At 54.0% G+C, this 25,936-nt stretch overlaps 2 protein-coding genes across 4 annotated transcripts in view; one reads left to right on the forward strand and one right to left on the reverse strand.

Moving 5' to 3' along the window:
* LOC120532247 (caspase-6-like) overlaps positions 1 to 6,712 on the forward strand; it is a 36,641-nt gene extending 29,929 nt beyond the window's left edge. For 2 of the 3 annotated variants that reach the window (XM_039758098.1, XM_039758100.1), the window contains exons 4-8: positions 2,616 to 2,765; positions 3,645 to 3,721; positions 3,811 to 3,986; positions 4,492 to 4,636; positions 5,885 to 6,712. In XM_039758098.1, the coding sequence (XP_039614032.1) occupies positions 2,616 to 2,765; positions 3,645 to 3,721; positions 3,811 to 3,986; positions 4,492 to 4,636; positions 5,885 to 6,123 (787 nt within the window). In that variant the 3' untranslated portion in view covers positions 6,124 to 6,712. The remainder of the gene's footprint in view (positions 1 to 2,615; positions 2,766 to 3,644; positions 3,722 to 3,810; positions 3,987 to 4,491; positions 4,637 to 5,884) is intronic. The other variant, XM_039758099.1, reaches the window with a different exon arrangement.
* A 678-nt stretch (positions 6,713 to 7,390) lies between these two features.
* LOC120532249 (calcium uniporter protein, mitochondrial-like) lies at positions 7,391 to 24,553 on the reverse strand. Its single transcript, XM_039758101.1, has 8 exons — positions 24,267 to 24,553; positions 12,381 to 12,456; positions 9,123 to 9,293; positions 8,926 to 9,030; positions 8,689 to 8,858; positions 8,391 to 8,594; positions 7,853 to 7,969; positions 7,391 to 7,526 (listed from the first exon to the last, which is right to left on the reverse strand). Exons 1-8 carry the CDS (start codon positions 24,327 to 24,329, stop codon positions 7,449 to 7,451), a joined length of 984 nt encoding a protein of 327 aa, XP_039614035.1. The 5' UTR covers positions 24,330 to 24,553; the 3' UTR covers positions 7,391 to 7,448.
* Between the last annotated feature and the right edge of the window lie 1,383 nt (positions 24,554 to 25,936).

The following is a 25,936-nucleotide window of genomic DNA, read 5'->3' on the forward strand; positions in this document are numbered from 1 at the left end:
TGCACGATGGCCTCGAGAGTTTGCAGTGGGATGTGTGGGGTCCCCTCAAGCCCAGCATTTGTATGAACCTCCCCGTTACCCAGCATCCCCTGAGCCCTTCTTGGCAGCGCTGGTATTTGCACTCTCGACTCTTGCATTTCATTTCCCTTAAACAGACTTCTGAGTAGCGAGTCGAGTCTTTTCAGAATCCGTTCTCCTCACATCAGCTGCTGGTTCCTCTCTGGACTTTCCCTTGTGCTGCTTCATGTTACACAAGCAAAGATGAGTCGCAGATTAGATGCCACAGCATGGACCCCTGCACGTCCCCACATGCATGTCTGCCAGTCCCCTTGAAGGAGGAACGGGCCCTGTCACCTGTTGCTATGGGTGGCTGCCCTGTTGTATTCTGGGGAGTGCTGGCATTTTACCCTTCAGGGCACCATAACATTGCTTGTGAGGGTGCTACTGGAGGGTCCCACCTGGCTGCTGATGAATGTAGAGTAGGCCGACAGCCTGGCCGGAGTACGTCTGGAGGAGTTGAGGACTCGTGTCGGGCTGACTTGGTCTGTTCATCCACACCTTGGGCCACTCGGAGGGTCTTCGCCAGGGAGTTTGCTTTTGTTTTGTTTTTCTCAGTTTGTAATGCCAGTCAGTCATCTTCCAACCCACTATATCCTAACACAGAGTCATGGTGGTGGTCTGCTGGTGCCAGCCCACCGCAGGGCACACACACTAGAGACAATTTAGGACTGCCAATGCAGCTACCCTGCATGTCTTTGGACTGAGGGAGGAAACCCACGCAGACACGGGGAGAACATGCCAACTCCACGCAGGGAGGACCCGGAAGGCGAGCCCAGACGGGTCTCCTAACTGAGGCAGCAGTGCTACCAATGTGCCACCGTGCCGCCCCAGTGGTAAAGTTAATTGCCTTTTTGTGGCACAGTTGGCTTGTTGATGAATTGACCTTTGTGTTTCTCTGTCTGTTTTTTGTATTCTAGCTGAGGTTTGGTCAGTCGCAGGGCTCTGAGCCCGAACTCGGTGACATGTGACTTGAGTTTGGGTCATTTGGATTGACACGTGACCTCCAAGTGGTGAGACTTGAATCATGTGATGGAGTTTAATGTGCAAATGAACTTTAATCCAAAGCACGCAGGTAGACGGTGTAGTCGGAGCTTCGGCAGCAGCTTTCTGCACAAGTTGCAGTTGCTCGATGCTTTTTGAAAAGCGACAATCCTGTTGACGCATTCCCAAATCCAATGAAGGAGCTCCACAGACCTGTGAAGCGGAGCACGCACTTCATTTTAAATCCGTACGTTCAACACGGAGAGGTGAAGGCCGTCCAGATTTAGTGCTCCGTGATCACGGCGTGGAATATCAGAAAGTCCAACAGGGAACGTCATTTCACTAAGGCCTACACAGCAACCGTTGAGGTGGTGCAGGAGCAGTGGAGTCGATTAAAAAGTGTAGGAAATCGACAGGAATCTGCAGCGGATGAGGAAGAAATGTCAAAAGGACAGCCCCGGGTTCTGGCTGATGCCACCTGTGCTCGAGTGTCCGCTTCTTGGCTGTCCACACAACATATTTTTTTTTTTTAAAGCCCTTCAAGTGGAGGTGGGTGGGCCTGTTTGAGTTGGTCACCTTTACTCTCTTGGGTCAGTGCTGGCACCACCCGAGCAGACTTGAGGGCCTGCAGTCAGACGAGTGTGTTGGCAGCCGCGTGTGTTTTCGCTCTGTGGACGCACTGACGGCTGTTTGGATTCGGCTGCCCGTTGTTGGGACTCCAGCTCTGTTGGTGCGCTGAAGGCGATTGCCTTGTGAGAGCACTGGAGTAGCCCCCATTTTGAGAGGTCACCAGATGGTGGGAGAACTTTCTCTTCAGATGGTTTTTAATGAACCTCTCGGTGTTTCAAATCCAATCCAGTGCAGTTGTTCGGGTATGAAATGTGTCGTCCTCCTTTGAACCCGGGGGTCGTGAAGCGCTGCTCGGTTTTGGATGATCCTCCACCTGTGCCTTTGAAGGTCAGGAGTACGAGACCAGCCTGACTCTTTGGCGAGAGCTCCTGATTGAACCCCCAAAATACAACTTTACTGGGGGTCTGGATGTGATAGCCTTTGTGGCAAAGAAGGAACAACCTTTGGCGGTGATGTCCGGAGTGCCATTGGGCACCCACACTCTCATTCATTCAGGGTCAGTTTAGATGTGCCAGTCGAGCTGCCCTCCACATTTGGGTGCAAACCTGCAGACGAGAAGTGGCTGGGGTTCAAACGTGCGTCACTGGAGAGGAGAGGAGCGCTGGCACCGCTAATTGTGCTCATCAAGGCGTACGAGGAGAATCGTGGCACAAAGTCTCCACTGAGCGTCTGATGGGTGAAACGGAACTTAAAATGGACCCTCTGGAGTGCTACGCCCAAGGCCTTGGTGTGTTGGCATCAGAGCAGCATGGCTCGAGTTTGCCTCATTTTTAACGTTCTTATTCTGCTGCCGTCGTTAGCATTTGGCAGTGGAGACTTGACGTGACACCACACCGGGTACAGTTTGTCTGGCGTGGGCTTTATGTGTGCTCTGGCAATGCATTCAGTAAACGCTATTTGAAGAAATCTGTGACTTGATGTGCTCATAAATGAATGTCTTACAGAAGCGACACGTTCGACCCTGCAGAAGAATACCACATGACCCATAAGCGGCGTGGAGTCGCTCTCATCTTTAACCAAGAGCGCTTCTTCTGGTATTTGGCCATGCCCAATAGGAACGGCACAAACGCAGACAAGGAGAACTTGATGAGACGGTAAGGAAGTCGTTTGGGGTCTGAGGCAGGTAGGTGACCGTCCTGCTGCTCAGAGGTTGCCATGGCAGCGTGTTAACGTTTATGAGTGCCCCCAACTCCCCCTTCAGGTTGTCATACCAACAGATGCACCACACCACCCAAGCAGTGGCCGAGCCATCGGTCATCCCCAACACGTCACCTCTGAAGACATCTGCTGTTCTCCTTGACTTGCATTCCAACACTAAAGTTGTCCTCAGTCGACCGTGCCATTGTAGTTCATTCTGCGCAGTGGCGAGTGATGCCCTGCTCTGAAGTTTTAACGCGGTTTGGCTCGGCAGAACACGAGCTCGAGCTCTCACACACACACACACACACACACACAGGCTCCTGTCCGTCTGCTTTTTAAGGTAAAACCCGTTGGGCGTTAGTCTGACTGGCATCCTGTCGTCTAAAGCCTGTGCAAGGAAAGAGTGCCCCGCGCCAGCTGATGCCATGCTATTCAATTCCTTTGAGCTCTTAGGTTTACAAACACACGACGTTCAATTATTTAGGTGGCCGTTCATTTTACTCTTTGCTCTTGTGCTGCGTGTGTCTCACCTGCTTGTCCCCAGCATTCGGTGACATTGACGAAGTATTCAGGCAAGTCTGCAGTTTGGCATACGTTTACAATCGGAGGTCCAGCTTAAAGGACTCTTGAACTTGGCGTCACTTCTGCATGGGTGTGCGAGTGTAGATGGAGGCCTTGTGAGAAACTCCGCCAGTCGTTGTCCCCAAGGCATTCATTGACTGTCTGTAGGTCCTGTTCATGGGCAGCTGGCCTTGGGTACTTGTGCCAGTGGTCTGTCTTGTCATTTGTGACCACCTCCTCTACTTGTCAGTAAGCCCACTTTCTGTTGGCAGGTTGACGGAGCTCAATTTTGACGTCCGGGCATATGACAATCTGAAAGTGGAAGACATGTGGAACAAGATTATGGATGGTAAGACGTCACGTGACTGTGAATGGCGTCCCCGGCATGTGATGTTTTGTGCTTTCCTGCGCCAACTTGTGCTGTTTTAAATTCTGCAGCGGCTGCCGAGGACCACAGCGATGCAGACTGCTTCTTGTGCGTCTTTTTGAGCCACGGTGAAAACGATCACGTGTACGCCTATGATGCCAAAGTGAAAATTCAGGATCTGACCGCCCAGTTTAAGGGGGACAAGTGCAAGAGCCTAGTTGGCAAGCCCAAGATTTTTATAATCCAGGTAAGACTTCCCAGAAAGCATTGCTAACCAGAGCTCCTCTGTCTGTCGGCACCAGAAGGATTTGTGCCAATGGGCCACACTGAAGAGGGCCGAGGAACTTCAGGATCAGCCAGCCATAGAGAGGACTACGCTGCGTGTCCTGGCACGTCTACACTGGTATGGGGCACGTGTGGCTATCTGTGGACATGTGGAAGACTGGGAGTTTACCTGCCAGTTACCCGCCACGTGACTGCAGCCGCAGAGCCGTAGTCCCAGTTTGTGAGGGGCCGTGTTTCACCCCTCATGGACCCCTCTGGCCACTGTCTCCATTTACTTAGCCAGCTCCCCTTCATCAAATGTTCCCTGATATTCTCACACGTGCCCTGCTGGTCTACTCGGCTCCAAGGGGTGGCCCACCTGCCCGCACCGACGGGGTTGCACTGTGTGACATCCTGGCCTTGTTCTCATTTCTCAGCTTTGGCCGGTTTTAAGTGACCTTCCATGTGTCCTTTGTGTCTTTGTGCAGGCCTGTCGTGGTGACAAGCATGATGAGCCCGTGGTTCCAATGGACAGTGTGGACAGCCAGGTGAACGAAGTGGTGGCAGATGCTGGCGCCGTGTACACGCTGCCGGCTGGCGCAGACTTCATCATGTGCTACTCTGTGGCAGAAGGTGAGAGTGCCTGCTTAGCTGTGGCCTGGCATGAGCAGCTAACGAGCCGACGTGACGCACTGGACATGAGGGGCACATGGCAGCCGTTGTACGTACCAAGGGGCGAGTTGTGTTTGCAGGCGGCCAGCCCAGCTTGAGGGTCATCCGTGTCGCTCCTTCCTTCCTTCCTTCCTGCGGCTCAAGTCCAGTTTTCTTATGAGAACTGACTCAGCAGCTGATGCCCAAGTCCAGCCCTCCATCCCCTGCCCCCTGAGCACTTCATGCCCGTACCCCTGTAGATGGGCGTTGGTAATCTTCACTGATCTCCATTACTGGCCCACCCACACAGTTAAACTCTGCCTCCAGTCCAAGGTGGGTATTGTGGGTCAAAGCTGAGACTCGACCAGTGCCCATATTCCATGGAACGCGTTGGCATGTTTTCACCTTTAGGGATACAAATTGAATTTTAGTTTAATAAAAAGAGAACCGCAGAGCCAAACTGAATCTGTGCCCACAGGCGTGTGGCATCGAGGGCCTCAAGAAGGAGTGGCTCTCGTTTCTGTTTAACCTCCTCGGCAGTCCGTCTGCTTTAAGTCATCGTGATTGTCCCTTTTAAGAGCTGTAAGGTGACAAACACTCGGCTGGGACGGGCCGTTGAATGCCATCATGTGCCCTACGGGCATTTCCTGTACCTCTGGGCTTCTCATCTACACACTGGAGTGAAACATCAGCATCTTGGCTGAATGGCCGCCTGTGTCCCGTTTAACAGGAAACGAGACTTTTCTAGAAGTTGAAGGGTCCATCTGGAATTCTTTATTGTAGTCTTCATCCGCTGCTCTCAAGTGTTCGGTCCCACAGAATTAAATCTGTCACCTTCCAGACCGTCTGCACTCCCTGTGACGGGCCAGCAGTGGAGGACCCTGACCCCAGTTACTGGGGGGCTCCCGAGCTCTCATTTTGGTCTGTAATGTGGCTGCTTGTTGTGCCTGGGCTCAAATTGGCATCACTTTACCAAAACTGGTCTAGCAGTCGATCGTGATGTCAGGTACAGTGCCATGCTTTGGTTTACTTGGGGTGTCAACTTTGCCATGGCACTCCTTTTATAGAATTGGCACATGCAGGGTGAAGCGAGGTGGCAGTGGGCTTTGCACGCAGATTCGTCCACCAGCCCTGAAGAGCCTTTGGCTGCAGGTGCCCGTCCTCTTGCTTTGTTTTAGTGCCCCCCTGCTGCGCTGTGCCCGTCACCTGTGCCTCCTCCTTCTTTTTCAGGCTACTATTCCCACCGAGAGACCGTCCGCGGCTCCTGGTACATTCAGGACTTGTGCGCCGCCCTCACGAAGTTTGGCCCCACGCTGGAGTTCACGGAGATCTTAACGCTCGTCAACCGGAAAGTGGCAGCGAGACGCGTAGACCGGTGCGCCGACCGGAGCTCCCTCGGCAAAAAGCAAGTGCCCTGCTTCGCTTCAATGTTGACCAAGAAGATGTACTTTCGACCGAAGTCGAGCTGAGCCAAGGACGCTTTCACGTTTTTAACAAAGGGGTGGGGTTGGGTCGGGGGGGATTGGGGTAATGGCGGCGGCGGCTTCTTTCTTTCTTCCTTCCTTCCTGTTTGAGCTGCTGGGCCTCGAGTGCTGGAAGCAGCGGAGGGATTGGACACTTCGAGGAGCAAAAGGGAAACGACTTTGTGTCGCTCTGTCTGTCCATGGCAGCCCCCCGCCTTTCTCTGGGAAATTAAAGAAAATGTGAACGGGGACCCCCGGGGCTCTCGCTGGGCGCCTTACTTTTTGTCGGAGTTACTGCAGTGCCTTCCATTTAAATTTGAATCAAACGGACTGGCTGCTCTCTTTGTGTTCTGGTAAGGCGCTATATAAGAGCAGGATCGGCACGGACGAGGACAACACGTGCGTAGGGTCGAAAGGCACCGGCGGACGAGCAGCGCGACACGCTCAGTGAAAGAAAGTGAAGCGCCGAATAAAAATGGTAATGGTGGTCTTACAATAATAAAAATGGTAATGGTGGTCTTACAATAAAAAGCAAGCATTTGGGGGTTTCCATTGACGCCTGTTCAGACATCAGAAACGATCAGCCGGCATTTATGTCGCGTAATCCACTCCTCATGTCGCCCAGTTCTGTGCTTACAACGTCCGCTATAAACGATGGTGGTCCACACTTTCGAAGAGCCGCCACTCCCATCCCCTTGTTCAGGGGTCTCGTGTGATCCCCCCGTGAATGGACCTCCTTTCATTTACCAACAGGCGGACCCGGCGATGTGTTTGGTTTTCGATTGCCGCTGCTGTCGTGCAGCTTTGCTCGGCATTGGCCGCCATCGCGACACAAACATCCACTTGGCTCCTCATACGAGGTTCCCGATTTCTCTCGGCCGGCACGGAGATTGCGGGGCGGCTTTCCTTTCCTTTCGGCATTTCCTGCACACTTGGCTGGCAAAACGTGAAACTGCTGCCACCTTGTGGGTGAAAGTAGCACTTGCCACTTGATCAGTCCGTCATTGTCCACGCCGCCGTATCCGAACGCATTTGATCATTCGAGTTCGGATAAACGACAATCGCAGCTAACGCGGGGACCAGACAGCCTGCGTGTCCGGGTGAGTGACCAGGCGGGGGCGCCAGCAGGCCTCACCTTCTCCTAACTCGATTTACTTTTTACTACCCATTGGCAGCGGGCTGTGCCCAGCATGCCAGGGGCTCCTCTCCAGAGCCCAGCAGCGAAGACAAAATAAAGGAATATTAAAAAATACAAAGTAAGGGAGCAGGCGGGTTGTGTGCAGGGTGCCACCTTTAATCAGAATGCCCCCTCCTCCGATTACTCGGCCCCTTCATTGCTTCTCGCTGATCTGCTCCACCGGCAGCTGAAGCTGCAGAGGACCACGCAGACGCTGAAGGTCGCACTCCACCTGTGGACAGCAAAGGTAGAGGAGATCAGACACCAGGGCCTCGCCACGGTGACTCCAAACTACGGGGGGCCCGCCGGACCCTCCAGCACCTGGGCCCTGTGACACCCTTTAATGTGTCAAATGTATAACTCGTAGCAGCACTGCTGTTCAGGTGACCAGCCAGCCAGCCATTGTCCACACTGGTGGAGCCTGGCCTTCATAGGGGGCAGTCGTACCCCAAATACGGTTAGGGTGGCCACTGACTGAGCCCGCACCTTGGACTAAGCTTGCAGGCCTTCACTGTTCTCGTGTGACCCGCGCGAGTGAAGATGCCAGCCATTCCGTACCTGAGCGACGTCGTCCTTTAACTTGTTGTACTTCTCGACATCAAACTGCTGTCTCTTGGCTCCTCGGTGCAAAAAATGAAGAAACTGGCGGTCTTGGACTTCGGGGTACACACAATCCTGCATTTGAAAGAAAACACAAGCTGTTAGGACCCCTGGCACACGACTGAAATCGGCCCCCTTAAAAGACCGGGATAGGCAGGAGTGGAGAGCCCTGGAGACCCCCAGCAGGAAACTGGACTGGGATGAGCAACGAGCCGATTCACCAGCCAAGCTGCTCAAAACAGCAGCAGGTAAGGACCGGGGACATGTGGGTGGCACAGGGTGAAAGATGGCAGATGCCACGCGACGGGCCAGCCCTTCCTTCATGCACACCCATTAAGTAGGGCCTGACCTGTGACCGTCACTGTCATCGGTGTCTGACGCCACCATAGCTGTGACAGTGCAGGGCGTAGCCAATCCTGTGCCCATCAGCCTTTCGAGTTCCTCCAACCCCAAGTTCTTCGTGTGGTGCCCTGGGACGGCTAACAAAAGTTCAAACCTGCTTAGTGAGGACAAAGTAGGAGTAGAAGGAGATGGCGCTGCCATAAGTGAGGAAGTAGGTGACGGGCTCCATGATATCCCAGGAGTAGACCCACCACGTCAGCCACGCCAGCGCGCCCCCCTGTGCCGACAGGTAGGCCAGTCCCAGCCAGAGGAGGCGACTCGTGCGGCCCCCCGCCTGCCGCATCAGCTTCTCCTTCACCTGTGCCAAAGAAGCCAGAGATACAGACGATCAGCAGACGGGCGGATGAGGAATCGCCAAGCGTGAGCGCAAGCACCCGGCGATGAGCGCCCACCTCCTCGAGGGGCCGCAGCTCCTCTTTCAGCTCATCCAGCCGGAGCAGCAGCTTCTCCTGCGTCTGCACGTGGTGGGCCGGGAGGTGCAGAGCCGAATGCAGCCTTTGGACGACAACCTTCAGCTCGTCCATCGCCGGCGTCCGCTGCGCGCCAATCTGCTCCGCTAGGACTACAAGAGGGCAAAGGTCAGCCTCCGCCCCTAAGCCGGCTGGGCCGCGACCGCTGGCCGCCATTACCTGTGTCTGGAGGTCGCACCTGGTAGTGGACGCCGTTGATGGCAATCTGGAAATCGCTCCTCAGCAGCACGTGGACGGGCACGGCCGAGGAGAGCCGCACGCCATCTGCAACGACAAAGAACGACTGTGACGAGGGCAGACCACCGATGCCAACGCGCTGACCCACCTCAGTCAGAAGAGATGAATGGAAGGCTCACCTGGGCTCAGCACCGTCACGCTCTCGATGCCCTTGTCCTCTCGCTGGACGTCACGCACCAGGTCACCCACGTTCATGAGCAGCGGCTTCAAGGAAAAGCGGCACGTCTCTCTTCTGGAGGGCAGAGGCAAAGACAGGGTGGGCAGCCCGTGCCTGTACTCCACTATTACGTCTACGAGAGAAGCAGTCAGACGTCGCTGAGTGAGCGCCAAGACCCCCAAACCGAGCTCAGATCAGCCACGGGGGAGGCGAAGCAAAGAGGAAGATGAGGATAAAGAAAAAGAGACACCACCATGGTGGTCACAAAAGGGTGAGGGGGGCCAACTTTACCAAAATCACAAGGCAGGGCACCCTGGATGGGCCTTCAATAGGCTGGCATCACACCCCCACTGAGAGTCTGGACACTTACTGGGATGATCACACCCTCCCTCTGTGACGTCACTCTCAGAGGTGGGCTCCATATGCGGTCAGGGTGGGCTCTCGGTGCTGACCAATTCAGTTTTTATGTACTTGTTCATCTTCTTCCCAAATGTTTTGGGGTCACAATGAAAGGCGGCCGCACTGCCAACAGCAAACCCGTGGTGCCTGAACATGAATGACTGGGCACAACCGTCTGCCACCCGTTAGGTGGGCCCCATTCACTCACTGGCGCGGCGTGTCACTATGTGGGTATGACTGCATCTCGCCCTACAGCTGGGATCAGAAAAACGACACAAAATAAAGCAGGAATTTGAAATTCAGTGAAGCGGATCGCGCGTGTGGGGAGGTGGGCTACTCGTGATCCGACTGCGCCACGCACGTCCCCCTTAACACCCCATCGACGTTCACTTTCTGAAATACGGACACCAGTTATTTGTGCCAGGAATCGTCGTCGCATGAATGCCAGGCGCCTGCTTTGTGGACACTTGTACCCACACAGGCTGGCAGAGGGCAGCAGACACAAGCGGTTCAGGGTTTACACGGCCAAATCGGTGAGGCACTTGAAGGCAACGCCAAGTCTGTTCACCAGAATTACACTCGACGTGGCATTTTAGGACTCGGGTGTTGTGTGAGTAACCAGCTTATCAAACTGCCACTCGGTGGCTCCTCTGGCGGGTCAGCAGAACGAGACCTCGCTATGCCAATGTCATCGTCAGATGGGTTTCTTTGTGCCGGACCTCCATAAATGACCCATCGAGGACTGGCTCGGAGATGCCAACTACAGGAATTCAGTTTCCACTCACCCACCCACCAGCCCTCGGGTTTACTGTCGACCCCAACTATGCCATTTTCAGATATCAGACCTTCGGTTGGCGCCCCGTCTGTCCGACTCCCAGAACCTCCCAGCCTTTGACTTGGTGAAGGGGTGGTCTTCTTCATTCAACCACCTGATACTGCGGACAGGACCCTCGGCCAAGCCAGAAGACGACCCCACCGAGCACCCCAACGCTCCATCTCTCCCACGGGTCGTCAAACTGCCCTCCTGTAACCATCGTCATCATCATCGTCAGATGTCATACCAGAACAGAAACGTCCCCCTCCTCACCTCCCATGTTCTAATGGTGGTCTGCGTCCTCCTAATGCGGGGATAGCTCGAGGGGCACCGATGTGAGCAGACACGTCTGCTGAGACCCGTCTTGGCCTGTTGATGCCATTTTGCTTTTGCATGCCCACCCTGCTCCCCTTGACGATGTCACCTGTTTACACGCATTTACAGTGTCACCCCACTGGAGGGTCCGGCCATACCGATGAGCAAATGGAGACGTGCACCATGAGTTTTGCCCCAGGCTTGGCATGTGTGGCGCATGACGATTTCAAAGCCCAGCCGCATATTCAAGGGCACAGTCAGTAAACGTGTGCCCTCCTCCTGCCAGGCCACCCCCTCACATCACCCCTATATGCCACATTCGGGACCACCGCCTCAGTGTTTCCCTGCCAATGACTGGACTTTGAAATATTCATTGATGGAACTCACACTTGTGGGCAGCAATCACCCTGGGGGTCCCGTTAAAATAAGAGGGGTCTCAGTGTCCCACATGTCAGGCCGACAGCCCACTACACAGAAGATGCCACGTTGCACGCCATTCTTAGACATGGCCATCAGCTCAAAGACTCCTGTAAAGCCCCCCAACACCCTGCTGCTGTCTCCCTCTTAAAGGGGTCCCATGTCTGGAGGTCTGGCAGGCGTGCTGTGCGAGAAGGGACCACCCGAGTTTGTAAACTCACTCCAGATGAACGTCACACAACAGACCCTGGGGACACAAAAGTCAAAGCCTCCATGACACATCACCCTGTCGTGAGAGGACGGGACCCTAACAGTTGTGAAGTGCAAGCCCCCCTGCTCACTGGGGTAAAAGCCCCCTGCTGGTAGTTGGCATCACTTAAGATAAAAGTGCCAGCCAAAAATCCAAAGCTGTCCTGCCACCCAAAGTCCAGCAGCTCTGGTGACTTCATACGTGAAGGCCGAGGTGGCGCCCGTGTTGCCAAGCGACAGGCCAGTCGGGTCACGTGATCAGTTTTATGGTCAAAGAGGAAATGAAACTCGCGAGGCGGCCGTGCCCTCTCGATAAGCCACCAGGCCAGGCCAGGTTTGTGACTGTCCTGTGTCACTAGTAAATCACCAACCAGGCAGCAAGTGACAGTGTGGCCAAGGTGGGTCAGCGATGCCCGCGGTTGTAACGGGCGAAACCAAACCCTCAGACGGCCCTCCACGTGTCCCGACGCCGCAGACAGTAACGGCCATTTGTAGCATTTTCAGCGCTGTCCCTAACGTGTCCCCTCCCTTCCTGGCCATTTTAGAGACACGTCTTCACCTTATCGTTATGGGGGGCCGAGGTTTGCCATTTGTGCCTCTGCTTTGGCTTCTACTTGCAGGCTTCTTCAAGATCAGTGCAGGGCTCGCTGCCCACAAGACCCTCAATGAAAGCCCATCATTATCATCCCATAATAGCTGGAGCTCTGTGAGGCGTCACGGTCACCTTAGTTACAGCACAGAGGTGACTCATTTCAGTTATAAACTCAAGTCTGCCAGCCACAGTGCGCCAACCTCTCTGCAGGCTCTCTACTGCAGTCTTCAACGGGCATCTGCCAGGCGCCGCTTCTTGGACAGGTCAAGGAGGGCAAACTCTGAGAAGCTCTCAGCGTACCCCAAAAGCACAAAGACAACGCGCCGCCAGTGACTTAAAAGGCACCACGGCTCAGGGAAGGTGCCACCGGGCACCATCACATCAGCACTCTGATGCCCCTTCACCACCAGTTCAAGAAGAAGTAAATACCGTACCGTGAGGGGATGCCGAAGTGCTGCCGAGCCTGGCCCTCAAGGTGCCACATGACACACACCATCTGGAGCGTCCCACCTGCAAGACAAAAGCAGAAATGCAAAGACGTCAGAAGCACGGTGGGCACACGGCCGGGCATTTTATGTAGGACAGCAACAAAGAGATTGGTCTGTGTGGGCAAGGTGACCGTCACCGGGCGATGACACGACTCATCACACTGGCCTTGAAATCAGAGGGCAAAAGTGCAATCATACGGTGGCCTCACACTGGAGCTTCTGGAGGGGGCACCCTGCTGGAGGGCCACCGCGCTCAAATGCCACCCCAAAGGCACACAGGATTTGCTTTTTTATTAGCCTGACCAACAGTCAATCCCTGGCCACATAAATCCACCGCTCTGCAAGGCCACAGTGCCAAGGTGGTTCTGAACAGATGGGCATGAGAAGAGACTGGTGCTTTGACCTAAAAAGACACTCGACAAGTAGAGGAGCACAAAGTCAACCTCAGAGGTGACATCTGACACAGCTGAGGAGCTCTTACGTGCCTCTTGTCGCCCCCAATGCCAACTTCACATGTGGCGTCTCTAGGACGAGAAAGGCAAAGCAATGGTGACACGTTTTAGCCCGTGTTCAGAGCAGAGGACAGAGTGGTCTCCCTGAACTCCTGGTGGCACTTTGACTACACATACGAGTCCCAACTCTGAGGGTCTGCTGTCAGATCAGCGCTGGCCAATCAGCTGTTCGGCTCAGTGCCACAGTTCTCATCCCCAGCCTGGCGTCACCTCATGGCAGTGGACTTCACTTTAAGGACACCAACTGCAGGAACTGCACATGCGTCATTGTCACAGCGTGAGCCCCACAAGACTTTCACGTCTCAGCCCTGAACTGGGTATCTGCACCTGACCAGTGTCAAGGAGGGGCTCTTTTACCTCTTTTGTGGTCTCTGCATGAAATTAGGGCCTGGAAGAAATTGTGGTGGCAAACGTGGAGGAAGGAAAAGGTGGTCCAGTATCAGAAAGATGCCACTGAGAAACAGAAGGGGCACAAAGAACCAACAGAGACATGACAGACATAAAGGTGGGAGACCGAGAGAATATGCCATTGTATCCCCCCACGAGTAACTCCAAGTCTTATAAACACAAACACACTGCTCCTCTTACCTGGCAGCTCCATCCTTGCCACCCTTCACCCAGTATACCCAGCATCTCACTAAACCAATGCCATCTCGCCTCTCTGACTTTGTCTCCCACCCGTCCCACTTGAGCTGACCCTCTAATGTCCTCATTTCTAATCCTGTCCATCCTCATCACACCCAGTGCCAATCTTAGCACCTTTAACTCTGCCACCTCCAGCCCATATGACATAGCTGGTCTCACTACCGTCCTGTAGACCTTCCCTGTCACTCTCGCTGCTACCCGTCTGTCACAAGTCACTCCTGACACTCTTCTCCACCCACTCCACCCAGCCTGCACTCTCTTCTTCACTCCTCATCACTCTGTACTGGTGACCCCAAGTATTTAAACTCCTCCACCTCCCTCATCCTCTCCACTCCACTGACCTCCCTCTCGTTCACACATACGTCTCGTCTTGGTGGTCCTACTGACCTTCATTCCTCTCCTCTCTTATCTCCATCACTCCAGGGTCTCCTTACCTGCTCCTTATTCTCTCTACAGATCACAAGGTCATCAGCAGACTTCACAGTCCACAAGGACTTCTGTCTGATCTCATCTGTCAGCCTGTCCATCACCACTGGAGATAACAAAGGGCTCAGAGCTGATCCCTGATGTAATCCCACCTCCGTCACTCCTACTGCAGACCTCACCACGGTCACACTGCCCTCGTACATATCCTGTGCCACTCTTACATACTTCTCTGCCACTCCCGACTTCCTCATACAACACCACAGCTCCTCTCGAGGCCCCCTGGTCCACAAAGACACAATGCGACTCCTTCTTGCCTTCTCTCTAAACGTCCCATCAACACCCTAAGAGCAAACATCTCATCTGTGGTGCTCTTTCTTGGCGTGACACCACACTGCTGCTCACTAATCATCACCTTCACTACTCTTTCCCATATCTTTAGTTTTATCCCCCTGTAGTTACTGCAGTCCTGCACATCCCCCTTATTCTTAAATATCGGCCCACCAGTCCACTTCTCCACTCCTCATCATCCTCTCACTTTCCAAGATTCCATTAAACAATCCTGTTAAAAACTCCACTGTCATCTCTCCTAAACACCTCCATTCTTCCACAGGTATGTCATCTGGACCAATGGCCTTTCCATTCTTCATCCTCTTCATCGCTGTCCTGACTTCCTCCTTGCTGATCCGTTGTACTTCCTGATTCACTATCTCCACATCATTCCACCTCTTCATTCATCAGCCTCTCACAGTCCTCTTTCCATCTTCTCATCACACTCTTCCTCACTTATAAGTACGATTCCATCTTTATCTTTTATCACCCTAACCTGCCGCTCATCTTTCCCAGCTCGGCCCCCCTCTGTAGCCCTCCTTAAGCCGCTTTTCCACTGCATAGTACGGCACGACACGGTTCAGTTCAGCTCACTTTTGCGGGGCTTTCCACTGGGAACAGTACCTGGTACCTGGTCCTTTTTTTAGTACCACCTCAGCCGAGGTTCCAAGCGTGCCGAACCGTTACCAAAATGTGACGTGTAAAATCTGCTGGTCACTGATTGGCCGGAGAAAATCGTCATTACTGCGTCACTGGCTATTCTTTTCTTTAAAGGTACAGACACGCGGAAGTTTCGAAAGTTCTCCAGCCACTGAGTGTTTGTAAAACCGGGAACAATCACATCCCACCACTCTGAAGCACAGTTAAATGTCCAAACAGATGGTCTGTTGCGGCGACTTTTTTGCAAAATGTGGAAGATCTGTAATCTACAGAATCAGCATTTTAATGTTACACTGGCAGTTAAGTTCATTTTATGCTTTGCAACAGTGATAAAAGTTAGCTAGTGATGTGCTTTTTTTAGATGCTTAACCTTGCGCGTCATCGAGCTAAAGTGTTGTCGTTGTCTGCGTGTTGTTGTAAAAGTTCCTCGGTGTCACTGCAGTAGAGGCGGCGCAACTCTAACGACACGTGAATAATCCCGCCCACTCTAAAGCGGAACTAAACTGCAGTCGAAACGCAAACCGAGCCGAACTGAGCCGAACGAAGGTGAGCTGTACTGAACCGTGCTGTGCCGTACTATGCAGCGGAAAAGCGGCTCGTGTCCAACCTCTCATACAACTCATCATACGCCTTTTCTTTAGCCTTCCCCACCTCTCTCTTCACCCTGTGCCTTATCTCCTCGTACTCTTCTCTACTTTCTTCCTCTCTCTGACTATCCCAGTTCTTCTTCACCATCCTCTTCCTCTGTATACTCTCCTGTATTTCCTCATTCCACCACCAGGTTTCCTTTTCCTCCTTCCTCTGTCCTGATGTCACGCCAAGTCCCTTCTTGCTGTCACCCTTACTACATCTGCTGTAGTGCCCAGCTGTCTTCACTGCCACCCAGTGCCAGTCTCACCTCCTCCCTAAACTCCACCTTGCAGTCTTCCTTTTTCAGTTTCCACCATTTGATCCTTGGCTCTGCCCTCGCTCTCTTCCTCTTCTTGATCTCCAACGTCATCCTCCAGACCACCATGCTATGCTGCTTAACTACACTTCACCTGCCACCACTTTGTAGTCTTCATTCTCCTTCAGATTGACTCTTCTGCATAGGATGGCATCTACCTGTGGGCATCTTCCTCCACTCTTGTACGTCACCCTGTGTTCCTCCCTCCTCTTACTCACCACAGCCATGTCCATCCTTTTGATAAAGTCCACTATCCTCCGACCTCCTTCATTCATCTCCTTGACACCAGACCTACCCATCACCTCCTCATCTCCTCTGCTCCCTTCACCGCTCCAATCACCACTTTCTGTCCATCACTTCATCCAACTCACTCCAGAAATCTTCCAAGCACTAACCACACTCATCATCACACCTCCAACGTCCAGCTTCACAATCCTCACTCCGCCTGACCTGCTGTTCCTTCAGGGTAACCTTCACCCCCGCACACCATGGTAAAGTAATCTGAACCCCCGCCGATGCCCCTGCCATGCCCTCTCTCACACACACACATCAGCCGACACGTTGAAAGACCCCGAGCAGTCAGGCCAGGCCAGGACCCCACAATGACCCTTTTGTTAGAAGATTCCTTTGTGCTTTTAAACTAAAAGGCTGGCCAATCCCAAATCCTTTTGTGCCACAAGAGTGAAATCTGATTTTAAAAAGGCGTGAAGTTAGACAGAGCTGGCATACGGGCAATCTGCCCTGGCACTTGACCCGAGTCGCAGCTCAAACCCGTCAATCACGAACTTGAAGAAAGTGAGAGTGTAAAGTGAAAGGCGCTGAAAGAGCGAGTTCAGACGGCAAGCGTGAGCGACGTGCGGAGACGTCCACAGCGGTGGGCCGAGAACATTACCCTTCAGAAGCACCATGAGTGAAGGGTTGTGGATCGTCATAACCCTCCACGTGACGAAGGGGCCCTTCTAACAAATGACCTTCACTCACTCCAGTCGTGTCACCGCACTTCCTCATTCTTCATCTCGTGTTCGCGGCGGGTGAACAATCAATAGACTGAGAAGACCCCAAGGGTAAAGTGAAACTTGACAGAAGCTCAGGAGACGCAGAAATACGAAAACAAAGACGCCACACAAACCTCCGGCCTGCCTGACGTGGAACCACAGGGATGACAGGAAGTCACCCCACCCTGGGGACATCTCAAGCCCAGTGACACACCATCAGGGCCCGTTTCAGAGGACGGCTGCCTGCGTCATCAACAGGAAGGTGAACTGGTGGCATCAGGGAGCGGTGACACGTTGGTCAGACAGAACAGCCAGCACGGACTGTGCCACCGACACCATCCTCCAGGCCCCAATGTGCCTCTGCACTGTCAGGGACACGGAAAGCCACCCTCTGGGCCGCAGTCACTCAGGAAGGTCACATCGAGGGCTGACTGCTGCCATGGCCAAGAAAAGCGGTAGCTGCTCCTGGCCGTTGTGGGCAGTGCCTGGCACCAACGGTGGTTTACCTGCCTTACATTTCACCCGTGTGGCTCACCTGAGGAGTGGTGCACTGTAACGGACCACATGCCCTGCCGTAGATGGGGGGACGCGACTCCAACTCTCTCACTGCAGGACGGCCACCTTCACAGGTTCAACTCGCTAGACTGGTGCCTTCACCTGACTTGCCACATGCTGTGCCCTATCCCAGGTCGCTAGGTGGACCTGCCAGTGGGCCGCCAGGTGTGCGATGCCCGACGCTCACCTGATAAGGAGATCAGCCCCTTAAAAGTGCCACGCATGATAAGTGAAGGACGGCGAGAGTGAAAGCCCACCGACGCTCCCCGCGTTCTCATTTGACCCACGAGCTCGAGTTGCTTCATCAGCTTCACTCACTGGTCGGTCTTGGCTTTCGTCAGTGCAGTGATTGGCACCTCTAAACGCCCTCACCGCCTAGTGATGCGGGCACACGGAGGGGCTTCGAGACGACCCGCCCTTGGAGTTTAGCCGTCTTCGTGCCAGCGGCTCATTCCCCACCACAGTAATCAATACGCCTGCTCCAGGACGATGACTCAGTTTTTCCATTAGCTCTGAAAGGGGTGGGCAAACTATGGCTGCCTGAGGACCAGATCTGCCCCTGGCACAGGAGCAGGCAGCCCACGAGCTACTCATAGTATCTAATAGTGCAGCCTTCACCAGGTGACCTTAACAAGATGATGGCACAGAGGGCTGGTGCAGGCCTGGCAAAGGCACCATGCAGTGTCATACATAAAAATAAGCCCAGCCTGAGGTGGCACCGCCTTACATCTGCAGCTCTTTGCTGGCCTTGGTCAAAATCAGAGGTGCCACGACAGTCGTATTCGACACCAATGCCTGTGAAATGTCACGACACCCGCTACCTAATTGTGACCAAGGCAACGACAGAAATGTCACCGGCGTTATTAGCAGTAGTGCCATTATTCACGTGAACTACATTATGTAGTGTCTGTTTGGCACGTGTAGATGCCATCGGTGCCACCTCTGTGAAGGTTTTATGGCCGGTTCATACTTCACACTCAGAATGCATGTGCACATGCATCATGGCTGCCACGTGTTCATTTGACGCGTCCCCGTTTACTGTCGTCACGAGACAGAAGGCCGCTATGTAGATCGTCCGTGACATTCACTTTCAACGGCAGAACTTCAGGGCTGACTGCAGTCCGGGCACAATCGGCGAGCTGGGCGGCCGCCACTCACAAACGTGAAAGGAGCAGGAGGTCAGACGGCAGCCACAGAGGGCCATCCCGGCGTTTGGCGTGACAAGGAGTGGGACGCACAGCAGCATGGCGGCCCCACCTTCTGCCAGTCGGTGCCTTTGACAAACGCTCCATCATTGGCAGCTGCCGCAGGCACAACCCGTTTGTTTATCCACCCTTCATCACGAATCGGACACCGACGGTCGGGACTTTGGGTGGGCGTTTGGCAGGGGGCTGTCCTTCTATGGTCCCGACGCTACTCCAAGGGTCATCGGTGGGTGGCAGTCACCCCGGACAGCAGATCACTCCTCACTCATTAAAAACGACTCCAAGCCCGCAGAGCAGCCAACTGGCAGACTGCAATCTTTGCAGTGAATTAATCAGCACGACGTCCGGCGTCTCCGCTCAAGTCGAGAGTCAGCAGCCAGAAGATCAACGTCAGCACAATCACTCGGCCCCCCGGCCCGCTCTGCTCCTCGCGTCTTAGCGTTAAACAGGCAGCTCAATCCGTAGGCACACCCACAATTTACACAACCCGCTGTACGTGTGAGTCATTAGGGGCAATGCAGCCCCTCCGCCCACCGCCGAGCTCGGGTGTGGTGATGTAGCGAGACGGTTTCACTTCCTTTAAAACTCAAATCAACCAGGCAGGCAAGTGGCACAAAAACCAAAAAGCAGGGTACAAGGGAAGGCGGCCGGCCGTCCATAAAGAAGAGGAAACGAAGAGTCAGAGCAGCCGGCCAACTCTCTGCTGGCCTCGTCCTGAAAAGGCGCATCAATGACACGCCACTGGGCAGACTGGCAAGCTTTGCTGGGCTCACTGGCCTCTCTCACTCGGGTAGTTGTGATGTTAATTAACGCTTACTGCAAACAGGCCTGTCCCCAAGAAGCGGCTCCCTCTGGAGTCGTGTGACACACACTGCGGCCGCCCCTCCTCCTCAGACGTGCGTGTGCGTGTGTGTGTGTCCTGCAGCTGGCCGTGTGACACAATCCCTGCTCGACTTTGTCTCCCGCCTGCGCTATCCTCACGTTTGTTTCAGTTTAGCCCGAGGACTCCAGTCGCCTCTCAAGCTCGGTGTGTGTGTGTGTGTGACAGCATTTGGGCCACAACTCGTCCCCAAGGACACGTGCACAAGGCACAAGGGCCTCTGAGGCTCACACCAGGCCAGCTCTCTTTTCATGTGAAATGGCAGCACTAAGACAGGAATGTGGATCTGGGAGTCTGAGAGGATCTCAAACTACGACATCATCATCATCATCATCATCAACTGTAAACTGTCTGCCACATAATGCGACTGGGAGGTTCTTGTTATGAATGCACACCGAACACTGGGACGAGACGACGCCTCCCCTTCCACTCTGTGCCACCCTCGTATTTGGACTTTACACCAATCATTCCTGCACACCTTGGCATTTCACAGGTGCCGCCCGCCTTTAAGATGGTGAAGTAACTGAAGGAGGTCCCACCCATCGCATACTCCGGCTTTTTAGGAAAGGCTGCGGTTTTCTTGTGAATTACGAGAACAACAATAACGAAGCATTGTCTACTGTATGCACCTCCGTTTGGGGACATTCGCATGTCACCACAGCCACGATCCCTGGACACCAAGTATGAAGAGGCCTCAATGTCACAAATAAAACTGAATTAAATCCAACATGTAACTTCAATCCTGGCTCATCGTGCAAACAACAGAGGGAGTTTCAGACTGGCACAGTCCCAGTCACGTCTGTGCCAGAGAACGGACCCTCAGGGTTCGCTATGTTGCACCTCTGATTCACCAAACAATCGACTTTTATGCATTAAAACAAACAACTTCAAGAGCGAACTACGCACCTCAATCTCAAGGCCACACAACCAGGCAGCTGCTCAAGTGAAGATGGCGTCGCCCACCCTCTGAAAGACGGCCCGGAGTCACCCCGACGTTTCTTTCCCTCCTGCCATATTTGACCCACAAGCCTAATTCTGAGATTGTCTGCCCCCCTCTTGTCGTCTCCATGGCTTGTGAACGCGCCCGCTGCACAGCTGACTACGAGTGGCCTGGCGGACTTTAACGCCTAGAGATGGGTAAGATGATGTGCTTGTGATATGCCAACTGCTTGGTCTTTGTGACGGGGTGCAGGTGAACCTCAGCTCTTCAGCCCTCCAATGAAGCGTCTCAAAGCCACCATCAGCCAATCAGATTTCAAAACAGTCCAACTGAACGTGCCATGCACACGGGGAGCCAACTTTGTACCCGGCAATCCGAGCTGGCAGCAGATGGCCGGCTGTCCCTGCCTTTGCCAAAGGCCTTATAATACGACATTATCATGCAGATACCGTAAGCTGCTCTACTCTAAAAATACATACAGGCGGCATCGGACCGTTTTTAGTTACACACACCTTACAAGAGCCTCGTGGGCAGAGCTGTGAAAACCCCAGTCGGGCAAGTTATGAGCCACCGGCTGGCGTTTAAGGTTACAGAAACCAAACCGTTAAGTCCAAGATGGGGAGCTCATTAAGATGCATTGGTGTGCCACGGGGAACGTCAGCACTCCGGCCGTCAAGGCCACCCGCAGCCCTCCGTGAGCCAAAGAGCAGAACTGAGAGGCCGTAGAAGGAAAGGACAAGCAGTCATCGAGGGGCTCATCGGTGCCAGGCTGGAGTGAAGGCCAAGAGCTCCAAATGTGCTACACTTGTGGTAACATCTCAGCAAGTTAAGAAGCACACGACACGACAGACCACCACAATTTAGGAGTGTCGAGCAAAGGCCTGTCGTGAAACGCAAGCAGCCCCCCGTAAAGAAGAAGAGGCTTGAATTCTGACGAGATCAGCAGAACCTACAAAACGTTTCCAGTTCCCTCCAAACGGACACCAGTCCCAGAGAGCTCCACACGCCTACCCGGATGGGACATTTGATCTTCGGCCCCCCCATTGTGCATTCAGACCTCACACTGCGACTTCCTACATCGAATTCTTGGCATTTGCGGACATTAAACTTCCACATCATCCCCAAACCTGCCTGCGCCTGCCTGCTGTCCAAGACCCCCTTGTGATAGTTCAATGGATTCCAGAAGATCTGCAAACTTCACCAGCTTGTCACTTGTATTCCTATCTAAATCTTTTATAATTTATGAGGAATAGCAGCTGGCATCTCCCAGCAAAACACCCACCTGCCCCACCAGCAGATTCTGAAGTTCTGTTCTACGATGAAGAGGGAAGGCGACGGTCTGACGAGCCCTCCATTGTTCCTCTTTGATTGCAGCAGGCCTGGCGATTCCTTAGCACCTTGGCTTGTTCTCCCAGGTAGAAGTCGTCTTTACTACGTTTCTTTATTCTAGAAGGAAGCTGCTAACCTCAGCATGCGTGCTCATCAATGTACAGAACAACTAAACTACAATAGGCACGATCCCCTCACCCGCGTGTGTGGGCATCTGCTTTTGACACAAACCTTCAGACGGGACAAACTGAAATGAAGCCAACTGTACAACGCCCGCCTTGTGGCACCAGCAGACTCTTGGGTGAAGCCACAACTGTACGCCAAGTTAATGCTGCAGTGCTTTCTGTCTGTCGGGACCCTCGTCCATGCTTTGTATGCCCACCGCTCTTCTACGAATCACTCAAGGAGGTCAATTTTAACACAACTCGGGTACTTCTGACAAACAGTTCAGAGCTCAACGTGACGACTGCAGGGCTTCAAGCTCGGGCTTAGAGGAAAAAAACAAAAGCAGATAACTGGACCACCTGGGAAAAGCAGAAGGTGCCCACCGTCCAGTAGCAGCAATGCCTCCAACTGCAGGAAGCACCCTGCGGGCATGACATGACCTGGATGTCTCTGTGGTTTAGAAAAGAGCAGCCCCTGCGGGTGACCACTGAAGCCAACTCCCAGAGACTGCAGGGGGCTCAGTAATTAGGGGGAGGGGGGTCTTATAGATGGCATTACCATCACCGTGCCCAATCTACTTACTGTCCATTGGGGGGAACTAAAGCACTTCAACGTGTAGCAGGGCCCGTCCCAATTCGAACACACGCAAAGCGCCGAGCGTCACCTCCGCTTTCAAGGCAGCTTCTCACTTCGGCACACAAGCAGTGGCAGAGCCTGAAGAGCAGGGTGCAGATGGCAACTTACGGTGCCAAGTCAAAGTGCAGTCCTGCCAGGGCCCATGCTGAAGACACGACTCTGCAAACAGCAGCAGGACTGTACTGTCAAACTACAAACAGTAAACTCGGTGGATCAGCAAACAAATTACTGAAGATGGACCAAAAAAATAAAAACAAAAGGCAATCTTAAACGTGTAGCATGGCGAGAGTAAGCATGGCGGATGCCAGCTGTCACTTCAAAATCAAGAACACAAACACAAGTGGAAGCAAATGAAAGACCATTTTAACAGAACACTTGGAGGAAAGCGGCTTCCCAAAGAGGCACACAGAGAGTCACCTTGGGACCCCTCAATTATGAGGAAATGCACAGTCGAGACGTCAGGTTTGAGATAAGAAGACTTGGATACCCCAACGGCGACAAGAGCTTAGAGATGTTAACAGTAATCCAGAGGCAGGGTGGTCTCTGAAGCCGTCTAATGGGCGACTTGTGAAGGCACGTGCTCGCTCACTCCCGACTCTGGCCAGCAAACCTAACTAGAATATAACGAGGTGCTGGGCATCCTCCTTCGTCATCACTGGCATCAGCGGTCCTTATGGTGCAAAGAGTGGCACTCCGTCACTCTCCCCATCGGGATACAACTGACAACAGCAACCAGTGGGCCGCCCAGTCCTAACCTGGGTTCTGGCATATCGGGAGGGCATCGGCGAGGTGGCCCGCTGGTCCGTTTGAGCAGCACCTGATGCCCGAGATGCCTGCCAGCTTACAAACAAACAGGAAGCCCGCAGTTCACACGGCAAACGGCTAATTAGGCAGCAAGAAGCCAATCTGCACATCCGCTGCTCACATCAGCAGAGAACCGGCGGCGGCATCAGCAGCGCCCACCCCCACCCGTGACTCAGACGGCAGTGCCCGCCGAGCGGCGACTTTCTGAACGGACCCCGGTTTATGTCGGATGCTACATATCGAGTGGGCGGCTAAACTTTAGCGGACCGGCGACACTCGAAGCCCAAGTGCCATCTGGGACTGACGCCCCGATTACAGTAATCAGTCCGCTTCGCGGCCCGTCACTAATGTCTCACAAACGGACTGCGGGAGCGGCGGGCACGGTGGGAATTACAATTCCGGGGGTATTTTAAGCAAGTTTCTGGGAACGTGCAGTTCCGTTATCCTCGTGGAAAGAGCAGCGCACTTCCTGCAAGTGAAGGAAAGTTTAAGTAGAGAGACTGCGGCCGGAGAAGACAGACAGTGCCGAGGAGCGCAATGGGGGCTCACAAGTTCGACTTCGCGTTAGACAAAGAAAGCGTCAGCTGGACGCCGAGAGGTCAGCAGATGTGGGTCTGCGCCCACTCGTGTCAGCGTCCGCCGGCGAGGCGCTTACGTGGACGTCTCGCAAGGAAAAGTTCCCGTCAACAGCGGCAAGTGCGCGCCCCGAGCGAGCGAGCGAACAAACAGCCAGTCAGCCGAGCGAGCTAGCGAGAGGGCGGAGGCGGGCCAAGGGTCATCCACATCCGCTAGCGGCGCCCCACTTACCCCTGACAGCACCTGTACCCCCGCGCTCCGGAGGACCGCCGCCAAGCTGGCCAAAGAAGCCATGGCCGGTTGGCGCCCGCGTGTCCCGGCGCTGCCTCGAGCCTGGCCTCCGCGTTCGCTACTTTCTGACGTCCTCCGGGACTCCGCCGGTGAGCCGAGTCGACAGCAGCTGCTGCGGCGGCGGGAAACAGCAGCTAGAGCAGCTTCTCCGAGCCCCGCCCATTTGCTCGGTTCCGGCCTCGACGATTTGTCAGGGGCGTGCCACTCAACGAGGAGACGCGCGGATTGGCTACGGGCTCAGGAGATGGACGAGCTAGATAAACGCGGCCCGAGTTTGCGATGCCCCGAGTCAGGCGGCTTTAGAAGACGAGAGTTACGTGCCTGAAAGATCACCGCGTTGAACAGAGAGGGGACATCGCCGCCGGGGCTCCCCGCGCAGATGACTAGACCGCCGCCATGTCCAGCCATTGCTCGATTGCGGACAGGCGGGTTATGAAAATGCGTTATGTTTGAAAAAACGGAGTGCTAAAGTCGAGAGAAAGAAATCTCCCCAAAATAACAGAACCTTGAGAAAGCCCCCTAATCCATTGCAGCATCAAACTCTGCCACTCGGACACCGCGCTGCCCGAGGAGAACATGCACGACGTACACCGACGTCACGACAAGTGCGAGGCCGCGAACCGGCGCCTGTGCCGCCCTGCTCTGACCACACCAATCAGGGTGGATTTCTCACCGTCTCTAATGTCGGACATATCAGGGGCCAGATCACGCATGTCTAATCTTCAAGGCCCAGTGGTTGGTTGCTGAAGTGCAAAGACAGACAGGAAAAGTGCAACGGTGCGCATCCAGAGAGCGTGAAAAATGGCCTTGGGCCTTCCTGGCAACTCCTGTGTGCCACACCCTTATCCTGGTGTACAGCGCAGTATGGCAGCACAAAACTGGGATTTCACAAGACAAAGTGGGCACTTGGCTAATAGGCAGAGCCAGACTGTGCCAAGTCAGACATTTCACCGTCACAACGGGCAAAGCTTTTAAGTCTCCCAAACTTGATTGCTACCCGCAGACTTTGCGTTTGTCCGAGTAGAGCCGAGCTGCAGGGTTGCCATGGGGGGTTTGGCAAAGTGGTCACCAGAGGGTGTGGTTGTCAGGCCGTGGCTCCCGTGTCTCATGCATTGGCTTTCTTACAAGTTCCAGATAATCAGGCTGCCCTTTGCTTTCTCCTCACAGCTCAGAACCCGTCTGGTTGCCTCCTCTCTGGAGATGCCCTGGCATTGCTGTGTCTTCTTGAGAATATGGAGACCCAAACTGAGTTGAGGCCTCACTCATGTGCTCCGCACACCAGGGCGCCATATAAGCAGAGACCCCACACACTTAGCGGTCCACTGTGACTCCCGGACCCTTCTGCTCACTTTCAGACCCCCTTCAAACATTTTTACATTTACTGCCACAGCCCGAGCCCCTCTGCCTGGCATTAGCTGCCCATCCCCCATATCCATCCATCCAACCCGCTATATGCCAAGTACAGGAATGTTTTCTAAAAATGGAGTTCCTGAGCAATTAACTCCCACCTTTACTTCTAGGACTGCATTGCGTCCTTCACTGGCACCCAATATGAAGGACTTCATGATTTCTAGCGGGGCTCAGAGATATTCTTAGTTTGCAACTCTGAC

The sequence above is a fragment of the Polypterus senegalus genome, chromosome 7 (genome assembly GCF_016835505.1).
Source record: "Polypterus senegalus isolate Bchr_013 chromosome 7, ASM1683550v1, whole genome shotgun sequence".
NCBI classification, from domain to species: domain Eukaryota; kingdom Metazoa; phylum Chordata; class Cladistia; order Polypteriformes; family Polypteridae; genus Polypterus; species Polypterus senegalus.